The 23,425-nt window shown below is 35.8% G+C and overlaps 1 protein-coding gene across 1 annotated transcript; it reads left to right on the plus strand.

Moving 5' to 3' along the window:
- Positions 1-977: 977 nt before the first annotated feature.
- LOC143225432 (protein O-mannosyl-transferase Tmtc3-like) lies at positions 978-7,081 on the plus strand. Its single transcript, XM_076454852.1, has 5 exons — positions 978-1,155; positions 1,741-1,861; positions 4,317-4,418; positions 5,841-5,924; positions 6,311-7,081. Exons 1-5 carry the CDS (start codon positions 1,133-1,135, stop codon positions 6,596-6,598), a joined length of 618 nt encoding a protein of 205 aa, XP_076310967.1. The 5' UTR covers positions 978-1,132; the 3' UTR covers positions 6,599-7,081.
- The last annotated feature ends 16,344 nt before the right edge of the window (positions 7,082-23,425 follow it).

The following is a 23,425-nucleotide window of genomic DNA, read 5'->3' on the forward strand; positions in this document are numbered from 1 at the left end:
CGTGAAAATACGTAATTTGGTTTTGGACCTGTTTCGGAATAATTCATCCGCCAGCTTAAAATGAAAATACACGTTACCTCTTGCGCAATAATTGCATTCCTACAGAAGTCAGTGCTATGTATATATATATATATATATACATATAATAACACATACAACGCGTTGTATAATAATATACTGTGCATAGTGTTGTAGCGGGTAATATATATGTTAATGTAAACAACCGGGCATTCTGAAGCCTCTATTATGCGTCCGAAGAATGTGGTATCGAGAATAAAATATTCACCTTCGTGAGCCAACGTTTGCGTATCATGTGGCACGTTCAAAACCTCGTGCTTTTTTAAATATTTTAAAATTTACAGAAGGATCGGCCTCGTAGTTTATCAAAACAGGTTTGGATTTTTAAAATTTTTTTTGTACATGGATGTCATGTTGTGCATTCAAAATTTGTAATAATATTTTGAAATAACACTCTGAAAAATGTGGTATTGATGTGTTCGACGACAACAACATTTCATGCGGCACGTGGGTTAAACCAGTGATTTGTGAAAAAGAAACGAAAAGTGGGAAAAAATAAATCCTTAGGAAAGGTTCGGTTTCGTAAAATTTCTTTAGAAATGGATTAAGCATGTTGTTTCCTTCCTAGTTCATTGTGAAATAAGCGAACCACGTACCTTTCACTCAATACTTCTCGAACAAGTTAACTTACAGGAAACAACATTATGGGTCAGTGTTTTCCCAAAAGTAACGTTAGAGAAACAGAAGGGTTTGAGACGACGATAATCTAACGAAACTGTCGCATTTCTCTTAAAGTTTGTTTTTTTTCTCGCATTTACTCACTACTTACGAGAATTGTTTTTTTATTTTAAAAATATTAAAACCAGATATAGAAAATGTTGCTTTTGCTATTATCGCTCGAAAAAACTATTTTAATATATAATAGAAAGGCGCAAGGAAAACTTGTTATTGTGTTAGTGCGAGGGCACCGTTAAGTCACGAATGGGAAAAGCTGATATACGCTTAATGGCTTTTAAACTTCTCGCAGGGGTTTTATTGTTGCGTGGAATGAAAAAGTTGGGGGACCGCTCGGGCTAAACGGCCAGGTCAAAGGCTCTAAGATACGGAAATATATATGGTGAATTTAGAGGGAAACGAGTTAGTATCAATCACCATTTTACAAATGTCGCTACCTCAGCCAAGTATCTGACACAGTTGCAATACTCTCGCAAATGAAAGTGTGAGGCGTTTGCAGCATACCACGACTCGAACCTTGGACTTTTCGACACATGGCCCAGTATACTAATTTCATGGCTAAATCTAGAAGCTAAACAAGAAACATTTCTCAGTCAAATAGACCACGCCGGAGAGTTTAAAGGAAAATTCCATAATTTATAATCTCGTGTACTCGATATTATACGTGTTAAAACTGTGCCTTACTAGTAGTAATATGCTTGTTAGTGGATTATGCCTTTACCTCATATAGTAATCCCCGGTTCCATTTGAGCAGGTGTTAATAGTTTGATATGTTATATTTCTCTCGAATGTTTCCTCGAATTTAAAATATTAAATCATTGTTCGATTCATCATGCTGGTGTATCTTTTGTCTGTTTGTTTTTTTGAAAGCGTCATTGACGTGAAAAATTAGAATTTTGTCCTGTTGTTCATTAACTATGTGAACACTAAAGTTAACACAAAGTTACTGATAGCTAAGTAAACACTATTTTATTTTTTCACACGCAGGTTGCAAAGAATTGTGGATGGTGGAAAACAAAACGAACTGATTTACTTCAATTTAGGAATGCTGGCTATAGAGAACAAGGATGCGCGTGGAGCAGAACAATGGTTAACCAAAGCTCTACAGGTAAACTTGTCATTATTAACAGCTAGTTAAAACTTTGACTGAGTAATGACTGGAAAGAAAACTGTATAAAGTTTTACAAGTGAGAGTTATCTGTATCACACGCTTGATAGTGACTGTATAAAGTTTTACAAGTGAGAGTTATCTGTGTCACTTGTCGGTTAACGACTACACAAAGTTTTACAAGTGAGGGTTATCTGTGCCACACACCGTAAAATAAACTGAATAAGGCCTCACAGGTGATGGGTTATCGTTGTCATTGTCACGCGCCGGATAATATCTAAACAAAAACTCTGCATATGAGGGTTTATCTGTGTCACACCCAGATGATGACTGAAAAAAGCTTTACGATTGCAGGGTTATCTGTGTCACAGTCGAATGTTAATGCTCTTAAAGTTAAGTTATTCTGGCCAGTAGTTAATAACAAATGGAAGTTAACAAGTCTCTTAGCCTAGAGTGATTACATATTAATTTACCCTTTGTATTTTGGATCCTTGTTTAAAGTGTTTGACCCTCTTGAGCAGGAAATACAATTTTCAGGGTATTTCGGGTTTTAGCGAAACCCATCGTATCGTCAGCAATTTGATATTACTAATAATAATAGCAGGTGTTTTACTACATGTAGTTAGAAACTTTTATATCGTATCTTTTATTATCAGTTTCCCTGTGCGTGCATGTTATATACGTTATTTGATTGTGAGAAGAAATTTATTTTGAGTTATCTAAAGTAACTGGAAGACTAGTGTCACTGCAGCTTGTATGTAACAAAGGTGTTAGCCCTTTTACTGCGTCACCAAGGCTTATAACAGTAAATGTCGAGTTTTGATATTTTCGTGGTAAGCATAACACAAATCTTTCGTTGTACAGTTTTTAATATCTTCAAATATACTTGCTGTGAAATACATACATACATACATACATACGCACGCACGCACGCGTGTGTGTGAAGTTAAGATGGTGCTTTTTTTTTCGTTTCCAGTCGATGTAATAAAATTCTTTCTTACTTTATATATGATTTTCCTATTTGATCATTTCATAAACAGCTCTGCATGGCCAGGTGGATAAGGCACTCGACTCGTAATCCGAGGTTCGTGGGTTCGAATCCCCATCACACCAAATATGATCTCTTTTTCAGCCGTGGGGACGTTATAATATGAGGGTCAATCCCACTATTCGTTGGTAAAAGAGTAGTCCAATAGTTGGCGGTGGGTGGTGATGACTAGCTGCCTTCCCTCTAGTCTTACACTGCTAAATTAGGGACGGCTAGCACAGATAGCCCTCGAGTAGCTTTGTGCGAAATTAAAAACAAACTTTTTTTTCGAAAATTAAATTTTGCTTTGAAAGATAGGTTTTTATACCAAAAAAAAAAGAAAGGTAAAAGGTGTAATGTGTTTAATGTTTAATTTTAGTTTGACCTACAGAATAGTTTAATAATTTTGTACAGTGATTTGGTTCCTTTCACAATCAGCAATAACTTTTCAAAAAAATTGTTGTGCAGTGTCGTCGGAACTCTGCGAAATAGACAGTTAACTGTTTACCGGTATTGAATGTATTTAATTGCGTTTATGTTTCTAACACGCTATTATGTTCAACATAATTAAAACTGTCTTGCTCCTGATTTTCGTTTCATTCTGTCGTCCGGTGCATCACGTTGCATGGACAACAGTACGTCAGCAAGCATTGATGGATTCCAGTTGCTCTAATATCGTTTTTTCCATTGTATCAGTGTCCCAGTGAAACTGAAGATTCGATGAAACGGTAATTCGTATAAGTAAATTTGGATGTGATTTTCGTGATCAGCAGGCAAAAAAATCTATAAGGGACACCCAAGAGTGTTCAAGAAGCAAAACTTGTTGTGTGCAGTGCGATTGGAGACGACTCCTTGCTACGTTAACTGTGGCCGTTGAATTCCAAATTGAGATAACTCTCCGTGATAACTATATTCAATTTTCTACCCTCATTAAAGGTCTGCTCTTCCCCTCCAGTGCCACAGTGATATGTCTGTGGACTTAGAACGCTATAAACCTGGTTTCGATACCCGTTGTGGGCAGATAATCCATTGTTGCTTTGTGCTTAACTTTAAAGAAATATTTAAGATTCGTCGTGGCTAGGTGGTTAGGGCGCTCGACTCACAATGTGTGAGTTTAGGTTTCGAATCACTATCCCACCAAACATGCTTATATCTTTCAGCCATGGAAGCATTAGGATGTATTGGTCAATCTCTGTATTTGTAGGTAAAAGAGTAGCCGAAGAGATGGCGGTCAGTGATGATGATTAGCTGCCTCTCTGTCTTTATTGCTTAATTAGGGCGGGTAGCGTCGATAGTCTTCGTTTAGTTTTGCGCGAAATTCAAACAATAATAATTCAAAATTGGAACCAGTTCCACCGCCTCTGTAGAGACATGTAACGAAAAAGGGACGTATTACAGACGTGACCAGAACGTTTTGTTTTCTGCTAGGTTCGTCCAAACCTGGGAAGTGCTTTGTTCAACTTGGCGCTGCTTCTGTCAGAAGAAAGCAGACCATTGGAGGCCTTCGTATATCTTAAAAGGCTATTAAAGGTAAGACACTTAGGCCTATGCAATTAATGTTACTTAACGCAAGTTCTAATCGACACTTAATGTATATAAATTAATTTCGTCTTTTATCAATGAGCTTATCCCGTAACTACAGATTATATTGTATGAAATATGTATCTGAAATACCTTCAAAATAATCACAAATTAGTAGTGACTTTCTTCATTGGTTACTAGTAATAAAATACGAACTTCATTACCTCAAATTAAAGATGGTAATAATTAGAGAAATTATTAGAAATAAGTAACCAGAATTGTGCATTATTACGCAATTTATGAATGTTGTTAAGTGATACAATAAAGTAATTGGGTTCAGATTTACTTCTAGGAATAATCTTGTTTTCGTTATTATTATTACATTTGTTTAGACTAACTTTCGATCAGAGCAAACAGTCTATTTAAATCAAAACTACAAATCATTTCATTGAAGAATATATAAAACTTAATATATTTGTTTTATGTTCTCACTTACGAAGATTACGATAAATTATTTCATCAATTGGGTACTCTCGCTATTAACGGTACTTTTGGCCATAAACCCAATAATATCTTTCTGAGTTCTGATCATCTTAGGAGACTTAATAACAGTGGACTATAATACCTATAATAAAACTAGATATATTGAATATTTTGGCTTGAAATGAGATTTCGGTTTATATTTTTATGAAATAATATTGGTATTTCTTATATGTTATTTGAAGAAATAATCCTTAATAGATCAATTATTTTGAGGTATGCAAGTCGTGGTTACTGGTCACGATGTACAGTGTCATTACACAAATTAGTAATTATTTACAGAAACCTCTTAGGCACGTCATAGCCAGGTGGTTGCGACACTCGACTCGTAATCTGAGGGTCGCAGGTTCTAATACCCGTCGCACCAAACATGCTCGCCCAATCAGCCGTGGATGCATTATAATGGTACGGTTAATCCCACTATCCATTGGTAAAAGAGTAACCCAAGAGTTGGCGGTGGGTTATGATGAATAACTGTCTTACCTCTAGTCATGCACCCCTAAATTAGGAACGGCTAGCGCAGATAGCCCTCGTTTAGCTTTGCGCGAAATTCAAAAACAAACAAATACAAACTTCTTGAATATGTACATGATAGAAGTATATTTGAAGACATGTGGTAAGAGGGCGTGTTGCAATACGATGCGAGGAATTATTATAAAAATTCCAATAAAATCATGCAAAACACGAGCCCAAACACTGTTCCGAATACTTGCAAGCTGTAGCAAGGGAAAAAGTGAAAATTTGCAATGAACTTGTTAACAATGTAACAGTTGGTTTTTAATATGATGTTTGCTCGTTATATCATCACATTTTAAAAGATACTACGCTCTACCATCTAAACTCTCTCACTGATTCTCTGTAAATGTGTATTGTTCTCTTCACATCCGACAGAATCAACCAGATCACGTGAAGGGACTGATTCTTATGGGTGACATCTACATCAACCACTTTCGAGACCTCGAATCTGCAGAGAAGGTACTTTAAACTTTATTAATCAATCCACATTTTTAGTTACACCCTTACGACGTAATTAACATTCTGTCTGTTCCTTTTGCTATTTTTGTTTTTGATTGTAATAAAAAAAAGGATTTAAATAAACCATTAAGACAGTTAACATCTAGCAGTCAAACGTGCAAGAAAAGTGTTTTTTTTCTCATAAAATATTTTAAACTTTAGTATGTGCAGTAAAAAAAACTTAGTCTCGCCTTTAGCCAAACAAGCGCCATTTTTGAAGGGAATTTAATCTTGATAACTTCACTTTCTGCTGATACGTCTTGATTTAAGCTTAGTATAACGTATAACGTGCTTTCTTTTTACTCATTCTACCAATCACCTTCTCTCCTGTCTTTTTGTATTTCCAGTGCTACATTAAAATTCTCCAGTATGATTCTGGCAATATTCAAGGTTTACACAATCTCTGTGTGGTTTACTATCAACGTCAACAACTGGTGGAGGCCGAGGCCTGCTTTCAAAAGGCCCTCGCACAAAGTCCAAACACAGATTATATCCGTCAACACCTAGAGGTAACCAGACGTCAGCTTCAGCAGGTGGCAACACAAGTTAAAGAAAATGATCCTTTAGACAACATGAACGTTCCTCGCGACCCAGCTGTCCTTCAACAAATTTCTTCGTCTCCAACGGTCAGGTGATTGCAAGTTAAAAATATAAGTCCTCAGACAATTGTCCAAATAATACGTCAAAGTGTGTATGTGTGTGGCGGGTGCAACCAGTGTTGACACTCGCATTGGTTCTTGCTGAAACTTGAGACGACGAGATGTTTATTTTACTTCTCGTCTTGTCTGGTAATCATTAATTTTCAATGGCGTCAACCAAGTGCTAGCGCTAATAAAGCTATGAACACAGTTTTCCATCATCTTTCAAGTGCTAGGCCTAAGAAAATTATGAATACACCGTTATAGGCCTATCGTATTCAAATCCTAAATCATGGGACAGAGAATATTTAGTAATGTGCCAATGTTATATGTTTAATACAAGCTTTTAAGCTTTGCATATTTGTAATGTTATTCTTGGATAAATTGTCATAAAGTATTGCTCAGTGGTGTAAATGGCCTTGTTACATGACCAGGCCATGTTTCTATAAAACCAAGAAATTTCCATCAAACGACCGTAAACTGTGATACTGTTTTTCCTTCATTTCTCTTTCAGAGACATGCTTTTCTAACAATGAGTTTTTATGTCGATCTATTCGCATAGTTTTAAATTGTATTAAATAAGTTTAATAAATGTACATCGCGACTTGAATATAATCTGAAATTAAACGTTGTGTAAAGAAAAAAAAAAAAACAATCATTTTCTAAAGTTAGGGACAACCATAAAAACCTGAGAAATTGTTATGTGGTCTGGATAAAAACGAGTTAAATTCTTAAAGGCGCAAGTCTACTAAATTAGCCCAAGTTCAACGAATTAATAGCGAACTCTAAAATGGTAAAAATTTGTTTCTAGTTTCTACTTAAAGAGCAAGAAAAGCTCGTAAAATTGACGTTTCTGACCAATCGGAAATGGTTTAACAACGCCATCAAGTTCAAGATTATTAGAACACACACACACACACACACACACACACACACATATACACACACATGCGCACAGTTCATGTGTGTTACAACAAATGATTGATGGGGTATTCACATGTTATAAACATGTATAATATTAGAAGTATACAAAACAGCTCATAGCCTACTTGTAAAATTGAGACATTGTTTTACTTATTAACAATTATTATTTGGTTAATTAAACTCGTGTGTGACTCCCTGAGCGACACGTTGTCACAATACAAATAGTTGCCACGTCCAGTAACAACTATTGGGTTTGCTCCTTTTTTGTTTTGAATTGAGGTTTGCAGTTTTATGGGTTGGTTTTATTCAGAGGATCCTATTTGGTCTTTTGTTTGTATTTGGCTTGGCATGACCAGGTGGTTGAGGCACTCGTATTCTGAGGATCGCTGGTTCGAATCCTTGTCACACCAAACCTGCTCGCCCTTTCAGCCATGGGAGTGTTATATGTGGCGGTCAATCCCACTATTGGTTGGTAAAACAGTAGTCAAAGATTTGGTGGTGGGTAGTGATAACTAGCTGCCTTTTCTCTAGTCTTACGCTGTTAAATTAGTGACGGCTAGCGCAGATAGCCCTCGTGTAGCTTTGTGCAAAATTCAAAACAAACCCACCCAAACTTTTGTTTATAATAGCTAACTTCAACACACAGTAAAATGACTATGGGCGTGGTTTTGGTGATTGATTGGTTCAGTTAACAGTCTAAACATGATCACATTCTAGTTCTACTTTTGTTAAATTAAAAATGCACTCATGATCATGAAGTATTTAGCCCCTTCACTTGAATTATTCCATCGTCCAATTAAGTTGCGCAATTCAGTAGCTTGAGAGCAAACCGTAAAGCGGCAGTTTTCAACGGCAATGCCGCTTATCGTTCTCTCAAGATTTAGAAACATTGAATCAGTAACAGAAGGTCTGTCTTATTCTTCCTAATATTCGATATATGAATATGTCAGAAAAACGTATTTAAGAAGTTGACAGCGTGTCTAGACCCCTATTAGTAATATTATAAGATTGAATTATTATTTTAATAATAAATAAAAGTGCGTAACTTGTGCGACAACTTTTTCTCTCTCTAACTAAAATTTCATCTCCCATCTAAGTGACCTCAGTTGCACAGTGACATCTCTACAGGCTTGCAACGCTTAAGAGGTTTCGATACCCATTGTGGGCAGAACATATGTAGCACATTGTGTAGTTTTGTGCTAAATTACAAACAAACCCATTTCAGCTTGCTCTATTTCACATCTTTTCATTCTCTATAATATGAGCTTAGTTGTAGGGAACATTTATATGAATAAGGAATTTTTCTGTGAAGTGAAAAACAATGTGTTTGCAATTAGATAGAGTCTGAAATGTTTATATGTCAGCTGGTGGTACAACTGCAATTCGTGTTTTTTTTATAATTTGGGTTCCAGTGAGACAACGGTAATTTTTATTGACTTGTAGCGTTAAAATCCGGGGTTAAAATCCTCGTGGTACAAACATCAGATAGCCCAATGTGGCTTTCTTTTAAAATCAAGCAAACTATAAGATATGAGTGATAATTTATCTAGAACATATTTATCAGCTAAACGTAAGAATTTAAACTTCCAAATACAATTTACTATCGTTCCACGCTGGACAGCAGTAAGTCTGCGGACTTACAACGCTAAAATTAGCGGTCCACTTCCCCTCGATGGACACAGCAGATAACCAGATGTGTCTTTGCTATAAGAAACACACACGCCACAGTTGGCTCGCATAGAAGTCGTAAAGTACTCGGGAAAAAAGTCAAAGTTGTGACCTGCTTTTGACGTATATGTTTTGTACAGTTATATATATATATATATATACACACAAATTGTCTAATTTCTTTTGACACGAATATCTGAAACATTTGTTTCAGAATTTTAATTCTCCAAGTAACCTCACATTTCGAAGCTAGAAAGAAATATGTACCACCTAATCTCAAAATATCTAAATAATAATACTAGTATGGCAAGTGTGGCGTAAACAATCTATTTGCACTGAAGTTCCCGTTGAAGATAAGTTTCATCGATGATTTCTCTTAATTTCTTCAATACAGTTCTACAGTACTGTAAGCTGTATGTGTTTGGTAAAAGAAAAAACAACAACATTGGTACAACTCCACACTGGTTGTCTTCATTTAGTCACGTTCTCTTAGTTTGGTTGGTAGTCTCATTAACACCTCCACACCGGTTGTCTTCAATTAGTCACGTTCCCTTATATGATTGGTAGTCTCATTAACACCTCCACACCGGTTGTCTTCAATTAGTCACGTTCCCTTATATGATTGGTAGTCTCATTAACACCTCCACACAGGTTGTCTTCATTTAGTCACGTTCCCATAGTTTGGTTGGTAGTCTCATTAACACCTCCACACCGGTTGTCTTCATTTAGTCACGTTCCCTTAGTTTGGTTGGTAGTCTCATTAACACCTCCACACCGGTTGTCTTCATTTAGTCACATTCCCTTAGTTTGGTTGGTAGTCTCATTAACACCTCCATACCGGTTGTCTTCATTTAGTCACGTTCCCTTAGTTTGGTTGGTAGTCTCATTAACACCTCCATACCGGTTGTCTTCATTTAGTCACGTTCCATTAGTTTGGTTGGTAGTCTCATTAACACCTCCATACCGGTTATCTTCATTTAGTCACGTTCCAGTTTGGTTGGTAGTCTCATTAACACCTCCACACCGGTTGTCTTCATTTAGTCACGTTCCATTAGTTTGGTTGGTAGTCTCATTAACACCTCCACACCGGTTGTCTTCATTTAGTCACGTTACCTTAGTTTGGTTGGTAGTCTCATTAACACCTCCACACCGGTTGTCTTCATTTAGTCACGTTCCCTTAGTTTGGTTGGTAGTCTCATTAACACCTCCACACCGGTTGTCTTCATTTAGTCACGTTACCTTAGTTTGGTTGGTAGTCTCATTAACACCTCCACACCGGTTGTCTTCATTTAGTCACGTTCCCTTAGTTTGGTTGGTATTCTCATTAACACCTCCACACTGGTTGTCTTCATTTAGTCACGTTCCCTTATATGATTGGTAGTCTCATTAACACCTCCACACTGGTTGTCTTTATTTAATCACGTTCCCTTAGTTTGTTTGGTCGTCTCATTAACACCTCCACACTGGTTGTCTTCATTTAGTCACGTTCCCTTAGTTTGGTTGGTAGTCTCATTAACACAATTCCACACTGGTTGTCTTCATTTAGTCACATTCCCTTAGTTTGGTTGGTAGTCTCATTAACACCTCCACACTGGTTGTCTTTATTTAGTCACGTTCCCTTAGTTTGGTTGGTCGTCTCATTAACGCCTCCACACTGGTTGTCTTCATTTAATCACGTTCCATTAGTTTGGTTGGTAGTCTCATTAACACCTCCATACCGGTTGTCTTCATTTAGTCACGTTCCATTAGTTTGGTTGGTAGTCTCATTAACACCTCCATACCGGTTATCTTCATTTAGTCACGTTCCATTAGTTTGGTTGGTAGTCTCAGTAACACCTCCACACCGGTTGTCTTCATTTAGTCACGTTCCCTTAGTTTGGTTGGTAGTCTCAGTAACACCTCCACACCGGTTGTCTTCATTTAGTCACGTTCCATTAGTTTGGTTGGTAGTCTCAGTAACACCTCCGCACCGGTTGTCTTCATTTAGTCACGTTCCCTTAGTTTGGTTGGTAGTCTCATTAACACGTCCACGACCAGTTACCGCCAAAATGTACTCTGCAATCTGAGGTCGCTGGTGTGATATGTGAGTGACTGTCAAATTCCGCTAACTGATCAGAGGAGGTGCTGTAGATTTATCTGTCTTTCCCCTAGTATAAAGTTAGGGGAGAATATGCTAAGTTAGCTCTTGTTTGGCTTTTCACGAAGTTCTCAAACAGTAAACGTTAAAGTACACGATCATACGTAGAAGAACGTAGCTAAACACAGATTAGAAGATACTACATTAACACTACAATTAATTCGTTATCTGTTTAGGCCTAATCTTATTAATGTTTTTTATGGAGAAATATATATATTTTAATAACAATCGTCATTTGTTTTTCCTGAAAATGACCACGCGCACCTTACTTTCTGAATGCGCATGCGCACACCATCTTAACGGATGTATATGTACTTCAGTAGATATATTTTTTAAACAACGTATTAAATACCTATCACAGTTTTTTTTAAAGGAAAGGTCTAACGTTAGATCGTAAAATATTTTTATTTGTATATACTCTTAAGTAAGGTAAAATTTTGCCTTAATTAAACTAAAACAGGAATTGTACACCAGTTACAGTGTTAATTAATCTCTCTTTATCGAAGATAGTCCATAATTAATAGAGAATTATCTTGTATTATTCTAGAACTCCTGCATTTAAAGAACTACTGTTGCAATGAAGATAATAATTTGACCATAAATATTTTGCTGGTCTGTGCTAGTACAATACTTTTTTTTTTTTAATTGGCTCGAGATACAGTTACTCTTAAGATCACACTGTGTCGTTACACGGTTACATCATTATCTATATTTAAAGCAAAGCTACTAAAACTATGATGTGCCACCGTCCCTAATTATGAACTATTGACAAGAGGGAAGGCCGCTAGTCAACGTTATAACAGCTTGACGTATGAAGACTATCTTGTGGTATTTCATGGATTCGGAACCGACTGCCAGCCCCCGAAATGCCCAGTTCTAACACAAATTATCTTAGTTTGTTGATTTACGACCTATATAACTCTTTTAAATGCCATGTTTATAGACATATCTCCCAACACCAGCTTTATATTTAGAAACACGCGGAAACACTTTTGACATTGTACAATTACTTATTTCTTACCAGTTACTTCTGAGATCAGCATGACATATTTAGAGCTGATTATGTGAAGTACCTCGCACATGTGCTTGTTTCTAGAATGCGAAAAAAATGTTCGGTAATGTAATATTTATTAGCTTATTTCCAACATTTGCAAAATGCCACCGTAACGCTTAATTAATTTATTTGCATAATTTTTCAGAACATTAATTAAATATCACATTTTTTTAAAATGTTGTTTCACGTGTCTCGTGGTTGTGTTCTTGAGGGAGATATGCACGTGTCATTTGGCAATAAAAGAGTTAAGAGAAATTTTGATTCATAGAAACAACTACTTAAGAGGAAGACGTATTACTCGATGATATTTAAAACGTTCACAAAAAATTGTGGAGTAAAATGCACGTGGTCGTATTCTTGGTAAAGATTAGAATGGGAACGCGTCAAACAGGCGTCAAAAATCAATTTCGGGTTTTCATGTATACATTGAAACTCGTTGGATTTACTCAATCGCCAGTATAAAACCCTTTATAGTCAACTTATGAATTCAGAATTGGTTTCAATTGAAAACTTATTTTGACATCTCTCGATCGGTACTCTCTGATCACGTGCTTGATTTCGAATGTTGGACCTTGCTGATAGTTTAAAGGAAAAGCACGAGTTACTCAGAAACAAGCAACAACTCGCCTCACGCCCGAATTGATTCAACGCCCTTGGTGTCAAAACGTTAAGTAAAATGCGGTACGTTGAAGATCTCCAATAGTGAACGCCTCAGGGGTTCCTTTATACACATTGTTACAATCAAGACAGCTGTTCGAATACTCCAAATGATAAAAAATTTTGATTTGTGTCTACTCTATCCCTACACGTACAGGATAGTCCAAAATTATCTTTCCTGTTTTATAATTTAACACTTAATGCATACCTCCTGGATAGCAATTTGCCCTCAGTTCCACGGGGTAGTTTAAGCTGAAAAGAAGGATAATTGGCTAAACCTTTTCGGATTAATTTCCTCATAAGATAACGGATCTAAACCCGGGGTTTTCCTCAGCCTAATGAAATTCTAACATACTCTACTAATATTCCGCAAGAAAGATGTGAGATGATAAATGAGCCAAGCTCCATTGAAAAGTCCTCTGGTGGAAGGAAAATAAAAAGTAAGATGAGCCAAATGAAACACAAATAGAAGGAAAGACAAACAGAAGAAGAAGGTGGCGTTTCATTAAGGATTCTGTACTTGTTGGAAGTATTCATCCCAAAATACACCGAAATATAAAATAACTCATTTATTGTCATGAAAGAAAGAAGGAAAAACCGAAAGAACAAAGGAAAGGGAAAAACGACATAAAAAAAGTGTGAACTTTTCCAAAAAATGTAGCAGAAATTTCAATTTTCAAACGATCATAACATTTAAGAGTGTGTGTATGAAAAAAAAACTTAAAACCACATGAAAATAATTTTCGCTGTTCTATTTTAGTATTAAATGTTCCTAGTTCACTGTTAAAATTCTACAGTTAACTTTCCGTAGAAATCGGCAATATATCAGGAAATTTTGCCACCCCGAGGTATTCGTTATGTGTTAGTAGTTAATTAATTAAAGGAATACAACAATGTAGTTTTCAACATATTGTACCTTAACGAGTTTTTTTATTGTTTTTCATTCGATTGAGTATTGTTACCCTGTAAAATGGCTGCTATGTCATAAAAGGCTCAATGTGATAGGTTGTTTAGGTTTCAACGGTCACCAGACATTATTCTACTACACTTCTTTCTTTAGGGGTATGTTAAGGACATCGCGTATCACACATCTATAGCAAACATTACGGAGCTGAAACCCAGGATAACGGACGTCATCACCATTATAACTGTGGTAATGTTGTAGCGAACGTGGATTGAAATCAAATATCGATTGGACGTAATAAGAGCCACTAATGGTGCATAAATATAAATCTGCTGACATGTTAATAAAAACTCTGAGTTTAGCAACAAAGTGTTGAAAATGCCAATGACACGTTTCTACAATCTGGAGTGTCTAAAAGTTGTAGATTCTATGAACAGCAACAGTGTAACTATCCTAGATGAAATTCATTAGCAGACATTGTTTATAATGTCGATACCAGTTGAAACGTGTAATAAAAGTGCACTGTATTGTAGGAACTTATAAACAAAAACCCACATTGGTGATCATATGGAAATTCAAATGCAATTCATTCATACTAACACAATGAATGACCAGTGTTTATTCAGTTCATTATTAAAAGGGAATTTTCAAGCTAACAATTCGTTGATTTGTATTAATCGTTCAATAACTTTAGTGGAATATTACTAACAGTTTCCTAAGAAAGGTTCTTCATGGAGCATTTCCTGCTTTTACTTTAAGCGCTTGAACAATTTATAATATTTGTGAATTATTCAAAAGCTTGTATGTGGATGCTACTTAGATTTGTATTTAATGTATTGTTCAGTATTTAAAATAATGAATTATTTTAAGGTATACTGTAATTTTAGGAATTCTCTTTTATAGAATCTTAGAAACCTTTAAAACAAAAGTACAAAATAACCGTTTTCCATGACAAAGTAACCATTTTCTATGTGTATCTGCTAAATGAATGTCCACATGCTTATGTAGATGTACGACTACGTTTTTAAAGTATTTTCTAAAGTATTTATGTACTTATAACTTTCTGCAAAATGCTTTATTTTTGAATACGAAATTATTGTGAAATAGCCAGTGTCTTGAAGCTTTGTGTTGTTTTCTTCTCGGTATTCAAGCATTTTATGTTAAGTTTGTTTTGATTTGTCCGGTCTTGATGAAACGTGATTTGTGACACTGTAAAGTGAGCCAATGGTATTGAATTTCTATAAAAATAGTCTCCAAAACAACTTGTATATTTGATACAGGAAATCTACTTTTTCATTGTTGTGGATCATGTAAACGTTTGAGCTTTCGAGTCAAGAGGCCACGTAATAGTGACGTAACGAGTAACGTCAAGCTGCTATTTGGAATCAATATACGTACTCTGATACCTTCTTCCCTTAACTAGAAATAAATTTGTAACATCATTCAAAACGATTCGTTGATGTGTGTGTGTTTTTTTTCCCTGTTTCAAAACATGCACATGTAAAAATGTTCTTTAATATGTTTGTGGTATCCATCAGTAAACTCCCTGCTGTTACTTTAAACATAGTCACAAGTAATAAAATGAAAATAACGAACTCCATGGAGATTTGTTCGATGTCAGCTAGACCATGTAATGACATTACATTAAAAGAGAATGATAGTCCCGGCTTCGTGGTTTTTATATTTACATTATTAAAAAAAACACACATCAAAGCTGTAACAATCTTTTCAGATGTCATTATTACATTTTGTATCCAAAGTGAGAGTAATGTTACGCTACTGGTACAAAATGCGCCTGAAACTCTGTTGGAGGATTCTTAAGATTTTTTGGTGTCCCTTCCCGATGAGACTGCGCTAAGTTTTACGGACTTACAACACATTAATCCGAGGTTCGATTTCCAGCGGCGGACACAACACACCAGATAGCTCAAAGCGTCTTTGCTCTAAAACAAACCTTAAAACTATTTGATTATACAAGAGTAGTTGACGGCGGATGCTTTTGACTATTTGCCTTCCCTCTAAATTAGAGGGAAGCGTTATAAGTCCGTAAACTTACGGTTGTCTCATCAGGATACTTTTCTGTAGTTAATTCGTTCAAAACTAGGGATGACTGAATGCAAATAGCTATTGTGTAAGTTTGTGCGGAAAACATAGGACAAACAAACATAATGTATAACTCGTAAGTTTCTAATGTATTCGTTGTTTGGTGTCATTTCTAGCAATCACATAGCCTAAAGAATGCCGTCTCCAAATAATGAACACAACATAACGAACCTTGTTTTAATGGTCGCACCCTGACAGTCACTACAGTTTCATCACAACCTAAATAATTCTGTCATCAACTTAAAACACCAACAAAAAACCTTTGCTTTAACGTCTTTCGTTAGCCAATACAAAACGTTTCACTATTTGACCCTTGATTTGATATTTGAAAACCTTATTGTATAATTAGATTTTACTCCTATATTTTATGGCGTTACTTTGTGGATAGCGTTTCGGGTTGCGAACCTCCAGATCAAAGATTTGAAGCGTGTGCAGCGACTAGGATCGGGTTAGGGGGCTCGAGTCGAAATCTGCGGGTCTGAATCCCCGTAACAACGAAAGCATACCCGCCTGTTCAGCCGTGGGGGTTTCATAATGTGTTGATCAACCCCTCTATTCGTTGGTAAAAGAGTAACCCAAATGTAGACCAAGTGTGGGTGGTGATGACTAGCTGCCTTCCCTCTAGTCTTTCACTACTAAATTAAGTACGACTAACGCAGGTAGCCCTCGTGTTATTTTGCGCGAATTTCAAAAACAAAACAGTATTCTCGTAATAGGTATAAATTCAGCCCCATTTCCAGTGAGAAGTGTAGTGTTGATAAGCCTAACTCGAATGCTTTAACGCTTGTGAAAACATTTCTGTAACAAATCGCCGGTAGAACAGAAAAGAAACTACTGATCCATCAACTGCACCTGGTTGGTCCGAGGTAAAAGCAAAGTATTAATCTACTACAGTAATACTCATTTTTTATCACTTCTGAAGATGCGCACCCTACTATCTGAATGCGTGTAAGTGAGTGTAAATATATTTTTAAACGAAATATTAAATTTTATCAAAACGTTTTAAGGGTTAGATCCTAGAGTAACGTCATAAGTTTATTTACTGATAGCATTTAATACGGTGAGGTTGAGACCTAACTAAACTAACAGGAAAAAAACGTACCACACAATAGACTGTCTGTGTGCTACCCACCACGGGCATCGAAACCTGGTTTCGAGAGTTGTAAGTTAGCAGACATGCCGCTATGCCACTGGGGGACCCGTATTTAATAAATGCTTAACTAAAGTTAGGTCTAAGACAAGTGAACATATAAAATTTGGCGTCTGCGATAATAATTATTCTGTAATATCCTAAAAATCCTGTCTTGAAGGAACTACTGTTTCAATAAAGATACTAATTTGACCGCAGATGGTTTGAAAATCTCTGCTAATAGCACTAATAATAATAGGTTGTATTCAGTGGAAGCAATTTGCTTTCGAAAATAATAAACTAAAATAAAAAAACGTACACAGCTGGAAACCTTTGAAACATTGTAGCTATATCCACAGTGTCATGATGTAATAAACAATGACAATTAATTCGTGATTACTCGAACATGTAACGAAATCAAACGAAATATTAAAGCAACCAGTTTTACTGTTTATCCAGCAACCAAGATGAGCCATTATATTCTGAAACACGTGCAAAATAATAATTAAAATTATTATATTTTTTCTAGTGAAAGGAGCAATTGATTAAGTCCAGATATGAGGAGAAATACGTGCATAGTAGCGGGATTAAGTTCGTTTGTTTTTTCACGTTCGCGACGCGAAATAAACATTTGAAGCCTGTTCTGACGCATGAATTTTCCATCCTTCGTGGTCTTCAACGCCAGATGTTCGATTTTATTTTACAATAACTTTATCGGTAGAAGGACAATACACGAACCACAAGTAACAGATGTTATGTACTTGGAATCATAAGACGGGGGCTCGGCATGACCAGGTAGGTTAAGGCGTGCGACTCGTAATCTAAGGGTCGCCGGTTCGCATCCCCGTTGTACCAAACATGCTCGCCTTTTCAGCCGTGGGGGCGTTATAATGTGACGGTCAATTCCACTATTCGTTCGCAAAAAAAGTAGCCCAAGAGTTGGCGGCGGGTGGTAATGACTAGCTGCCTTTCCTCTAGTCTTACACTGCCAAATTGAGGACGACTAGCGTAGATAGCCCTCGAGTAACTTTGCGCGAAATTCAAAAACAAAACATAAGACGAGAACGGTTTAAAAATAAAAGGAATCACCCGGATGGAAAACGTTACATCGCCGTAAAATACACATTTCTAGGTATGAGCTGATTACATCACTATACCCACGAAGTTCATTTATTTTGTAAATTGTTTGTAGCGAAAAGTTAAAAGTAAGACAATTATAGTTCGTGTACTGTTATTTAAATGACATCTAATTCGGAACTGAACGTTATCATGGTTGAACATTTTGTATTATTTTAAAGTTCATTGTAAGCTTTTATCGCCAAAGCGATGTTGCTAAGTTGAAATGTTTACCTTTATTGTGATTCGCCCCTAACGTACTGTAATGGTTATTATGTGACGAAGCTCACTGAATATCACAAAATAAGTATGGCTTACAAGTTTAGGTTACCACAGTTCAGATTGAATTAGAATGTTAATGGTCGATACCATGGCAACGAGCACGTAGCATTGGACACCAGATAAATTTAATGCAAGGCTACATTACAAAAAAAAACAACACAGTTTATATGTAACCCTTCTGTGCGTGAGTATAGAGGTGTTCATATACGACATACAAACTCGTGATTAATCTGTAATAATCTTATTACTATTATATTCTCCCACATGCAAATGAAATTGTTTTTCTTCCTTTGTTCTTGAATAAACAACACAAAACCGTTTCGTCTTAAAAAAAAAAAAATTATGCGTTACGTACAGTTAATGTAACAGGAGAGTAACTTACATCCTTGTGTTACACTACACAACTTACTTCCTGATTTACTATATCTGATAATGTTTTGTAAACACAAATGTTCGTTCATGTGGGTCATTTATAAAACAGTCACGTCATGACTGACGTGCTCTTTTCCTCTGTCTGATTATTGGTAGTAACAGTTACAGTATCTTTAACCTTGACTTTTGACCTCGATAATATCCATTTCCAAATTGACCTAAAGGACAATTGACGTAGTAGTTGTACACCATTACTCTTGATGTTACAGGGTGTAAACACACAGACGACACTGAAACACCCATCTACTACAGTGTAAACACACTGACAACACTGGTACACCTCCCTGTCACAGAATGTAAGCACACAGACAACACTGTGACACTGAAACTCCAATCTGTTATAGTCTTAATACAAAGACAAAATTGTGACACTGAAAATCCTATTTGGTACAGTGTAAACACACCGACAACACTGTGACACTGAAAATCCTATCTGTTACAGTGTTAACATGTGGACAATATTGGAACACTGAAATTCATATCCATTAGAGTAAACTCAGATAAAACTAGGACATTGATACTTCTGTCTATTACAGTGTAAACAATTAGACAACAAACATTGTGACACTGAAACTCTTACCTGTTACAGTGTGAACACATAAATAACACTGAATGACTTGCTGTGTACCCACTACCATTAACGAATGACACGAATTATCAATGGTTTTGTATATTTTAAAAGGAAATTGTTTTCAACAAAGAAATATTTAAGTAACTTAGTAATCTCAAAGTACCAAATCACAAGTTAATTACGAATTATTCAACCAAAATTTTATATTTTTAAAACATCGTGTTAAAAATGCAGTTTATTTGCATACTTGTTTAAAAGTTGACATGACATTTCACTAACAATTAGCAAACACTCTTACGTCCCCTGGTGGCGAAATAAAGGTTTTCTTCGCTGTTTGCTGCTGTTGCTTCGTTTGACTTATAACTAGACTTCTGTGAAATTTGTTAGTGAATAGACGTCGCGCGACTTTTTATTTGATTATCATTTCGACTGATGTCCTTCGTGTCAGTTATACTATTTTACTACACATTGCAGCAGTTTAATATGATCACTTTATTATAACACTAACGTTTGAGGAATTGAAAATATGCTGCCATCTGCTGGCTACTATGATAACATTCAACATTTTAGTAAAAGTGTGTAATCCACTGGTTTATTATACCTTCCTTGATGCTATATACAATATTGTTGAATTTAATTCATTAAAGCTCAACAGAATGCGTTATTAAGTCCACGTGCAATTATCTATAAAAGTATTATAATATTCACTGTTGCTTTCCACTTGAAATATCAAGTTGATTTATACAATAAGTTTCAAATTTATTTACCATTACATCATTTGGTGTATAACAGAACGAAATAAATACGAGTACTGAGAAGAAAACATTTTTACATTAGTTTTAATAATTCCTTAAACATACACCAGGATTTCAGTAGGGTACAGTTAAAACCGTTTTAGTTTTTGAATGCAATAAATAAAAATATGGCAGCCATCGATTAGACAAAAATGTAAAATAGTTGGTCTTTTCTTGTTTTCCTTAGGATATGGCTCAGTATGACCAGGTGGTTGGGGCGCTTGACTTGCAATCTGAGAGTCTCGTGTTCGAGTCCTAGTTCAATTAAACATGCTCACTCTTTCAGCTGTAGAGGCGTTATAATGTGCTAGTCAATCCCACTATTTGTTGGTGAAAGAGTAGCCAATGACTACTCTTTGGATGGTGATGATTAGTTGTGTTCCTCCAGTCTTACACTGCTAAATTAGGGACGACTAGCGCAGATAGCTCTCGTGTAGCTTTGCGCAAAATTCAAAACAAAACCAAAACCTTAAGTTCTTCTCTAAATCTTGAGTAACACATTATTTTAAATTTTAGTACTAAAGTGTTACTCTGCTTAGACAAATAAAGGACACACTTTTCCATAACGAGAAATTGTATTCTTTCTCATATTTATCCAAAACTACACTAATGCTATCTGTCCCTAATTCTGAAGTAATAGTCTAAAGGTAAGATAGCCATTCAACAGCACCCGCCGCCAACTCTAAATGAATGGTGGAATTTCAGTGTCACTCATTTAACGCACCTATGAAAGTAAAAAAATGTGAAGCACGAGATTGCAGAAGTGGATTCGAACTCCAGACCTTAAGATTGATAGTCCAACTCGCTGATCACGACGAAAAAGTTCTACACACTAGAGTGTCTTTCAAATGTTTTGATCGATCTACTATTACACGAACATTTAGTTATATGTTTTCATTGTTTTGTAAAAGAAATAACCAAAAAATGTTTTAACGCCATTGTTGTTTCATTTTTCGGTGTAACAGTTATGGTGTTCTGGTTAACTATCACTGGTTCCAAGGATTAATAAGTACATTTGGTTTTGCAATCTTCCTGTCATTAACCACGTTGTGATTTTATATCTTAGGGCCCATAAATTAGTTTTAAGAATCAACAACGTAGGTAGTATCTCTGTATTAATGAGATAGATTTCAGCTACGTATTACTTACGGCAAAATGAACAGTGGATTCAAGTTGTATCAGATTTTCTATCAACCAATTTGTTTAGATATAATACAAATAGGGTATAAAATTAAAAGGAAACTAATACACACACACTCAAATAATTAAATAATATATAGACTAATGAGATTACCATCAGAGGATAAAGGAAAAGAAATACAATTTCCGGTTCTTACGTCATATATGATTACTTGCTTCCAAGAAGATTTGCTTTGCGAGAATGAAAACTTTTCAAAACGTGAAATATTTACGCAGTTGCAGTTTTGATTGGTTTTTCTTCGTTAATTGATTGATTGGTCGAATCAAGCACAGAGCTAAACGATGGGTTATCTGTGCTCTGCCCACCAATCTGATTGGTTATATGTTAATTACTTGAATCAGTTACATCAAAGTTCTCTATCCTTAGTGAAACCTAGAAATCGTATATTTATTCAGTGAAACCGTATGTCCGCGAATCAATCTCAATCTTAGCCAGAAGTTATACTATCAAGTGTAACAATGATAAACTAATTAGCGGGGATTCTCTGGGAGAGATAAAAATCGCTATAGACATCGTCGTGAAACCGGTAAGAGATAAACTACCATCTCTCCTCGCGCAAGGAAATCTAAGCCTAAAGCGTCCCCTTTCCTTTCCCCAATTGGCTCTGCGATAACTGTGTATTCTTATAAAGCTACAAATCGGGTTTCGATAACCGTGGTGGACAAAACACATACAGCTGATATGTGGCTTTGCGCTTGACAGCAAACAAACAAAACCTAATACAAATGCGTCTGCAGTTATCTGGTAATAGGTTTACGATTGGTTGAGCTGGTCTAACGACAACAGTTTTATTTAAGGGGGCAATTCATCATTTTCGCGAGCATATAAATTGCGACGAATGCAGAATTCAACGAAAGGTCGAATATCTTCTTAACATAAATAGAAAATATTCTGGAGTGCATAATTACATATACATGGCTTTAAAACCAAATCTCAGATTTCTTTACTGTAACGGTCAATTTATTTTTATTTTAGTGGTTTCAAAGTGTGAGAAGTACTAAAAACACACTTCTAAAAAATAAATGCAAACAGCATTACGTTAACTACCTATTGTGAACATTACGTTCATTAAATAATGTTAGTTACGTAAACATTACTTTACGTTACTTGGTTTGAATTTCGCATAAAGCTTTACGAGGGCTATATGTGTCAGTCGTCCCTAATTTAACAGTGAAAGACTAAAGAGAAAGCAGCTAGTCATTACCTCCCACGGTCAACTCTTGGGCCACTCTTTTATCAACGAATAGTGAGAATGACCATCACATTATAATGCCCCTCACGGGTAAAAGAGCGAGAAGGTTTGGTGTGGAGTTCGGGATTCAAGCGCCCTCCCTACTTGGCCATGCAGGGCCGTCATGCTAATTACATAATATTTATTTACATTACGTTAATTACATAATGTAAATATTAAAGTATGTTAATTACATAGAGTAAACAAATGATCGCCAGTTGAAATAGATTCCGTTAAAACAAACCGCCTCTCAAAGCAGTTGTGAAGAAAATTTGATATTCTAGAGTATCAGAAACTTGTAAAAACTATCATAGTTTAAGTGGGAACCGCTTATCAGTTAACAAAACGTATTAATAACCATCTGTGTTTATAGGTTCGATTTGTAGAAGATATCAACGCTATTGACGTTTTAAAACGTTAATAAATCATAATCAGTTGTTTCATACGCTAAAAAAATCAAATTTTATAGAAAGTGATACGAGTAAAATGATAAAAATCGATCTTTCACAGAAAATCATCTCAGTAAAATAATCGGCCTTTTACAAAAGACGTGTGTAAAAATCAAAATTTTGCAGGAGGTCACACGAGTGAAACACAAGAATGTCAGTGTGTAGTAAGTAT

This window comes from Tachypleus tridentatus, chromosome 9, assembly GCF_004210375.1.
Source record: "Tachypleus tridentatus isolate NWPU-2018 chromosome 9, ASM421037v1, whole genome shotgun sequence".
NCBI lineage: Eukaryota > Metazoa > Arthropoda > Merostomata > Xiphosura > Limulidae > Tachypleus > Tachypleus tridentatus.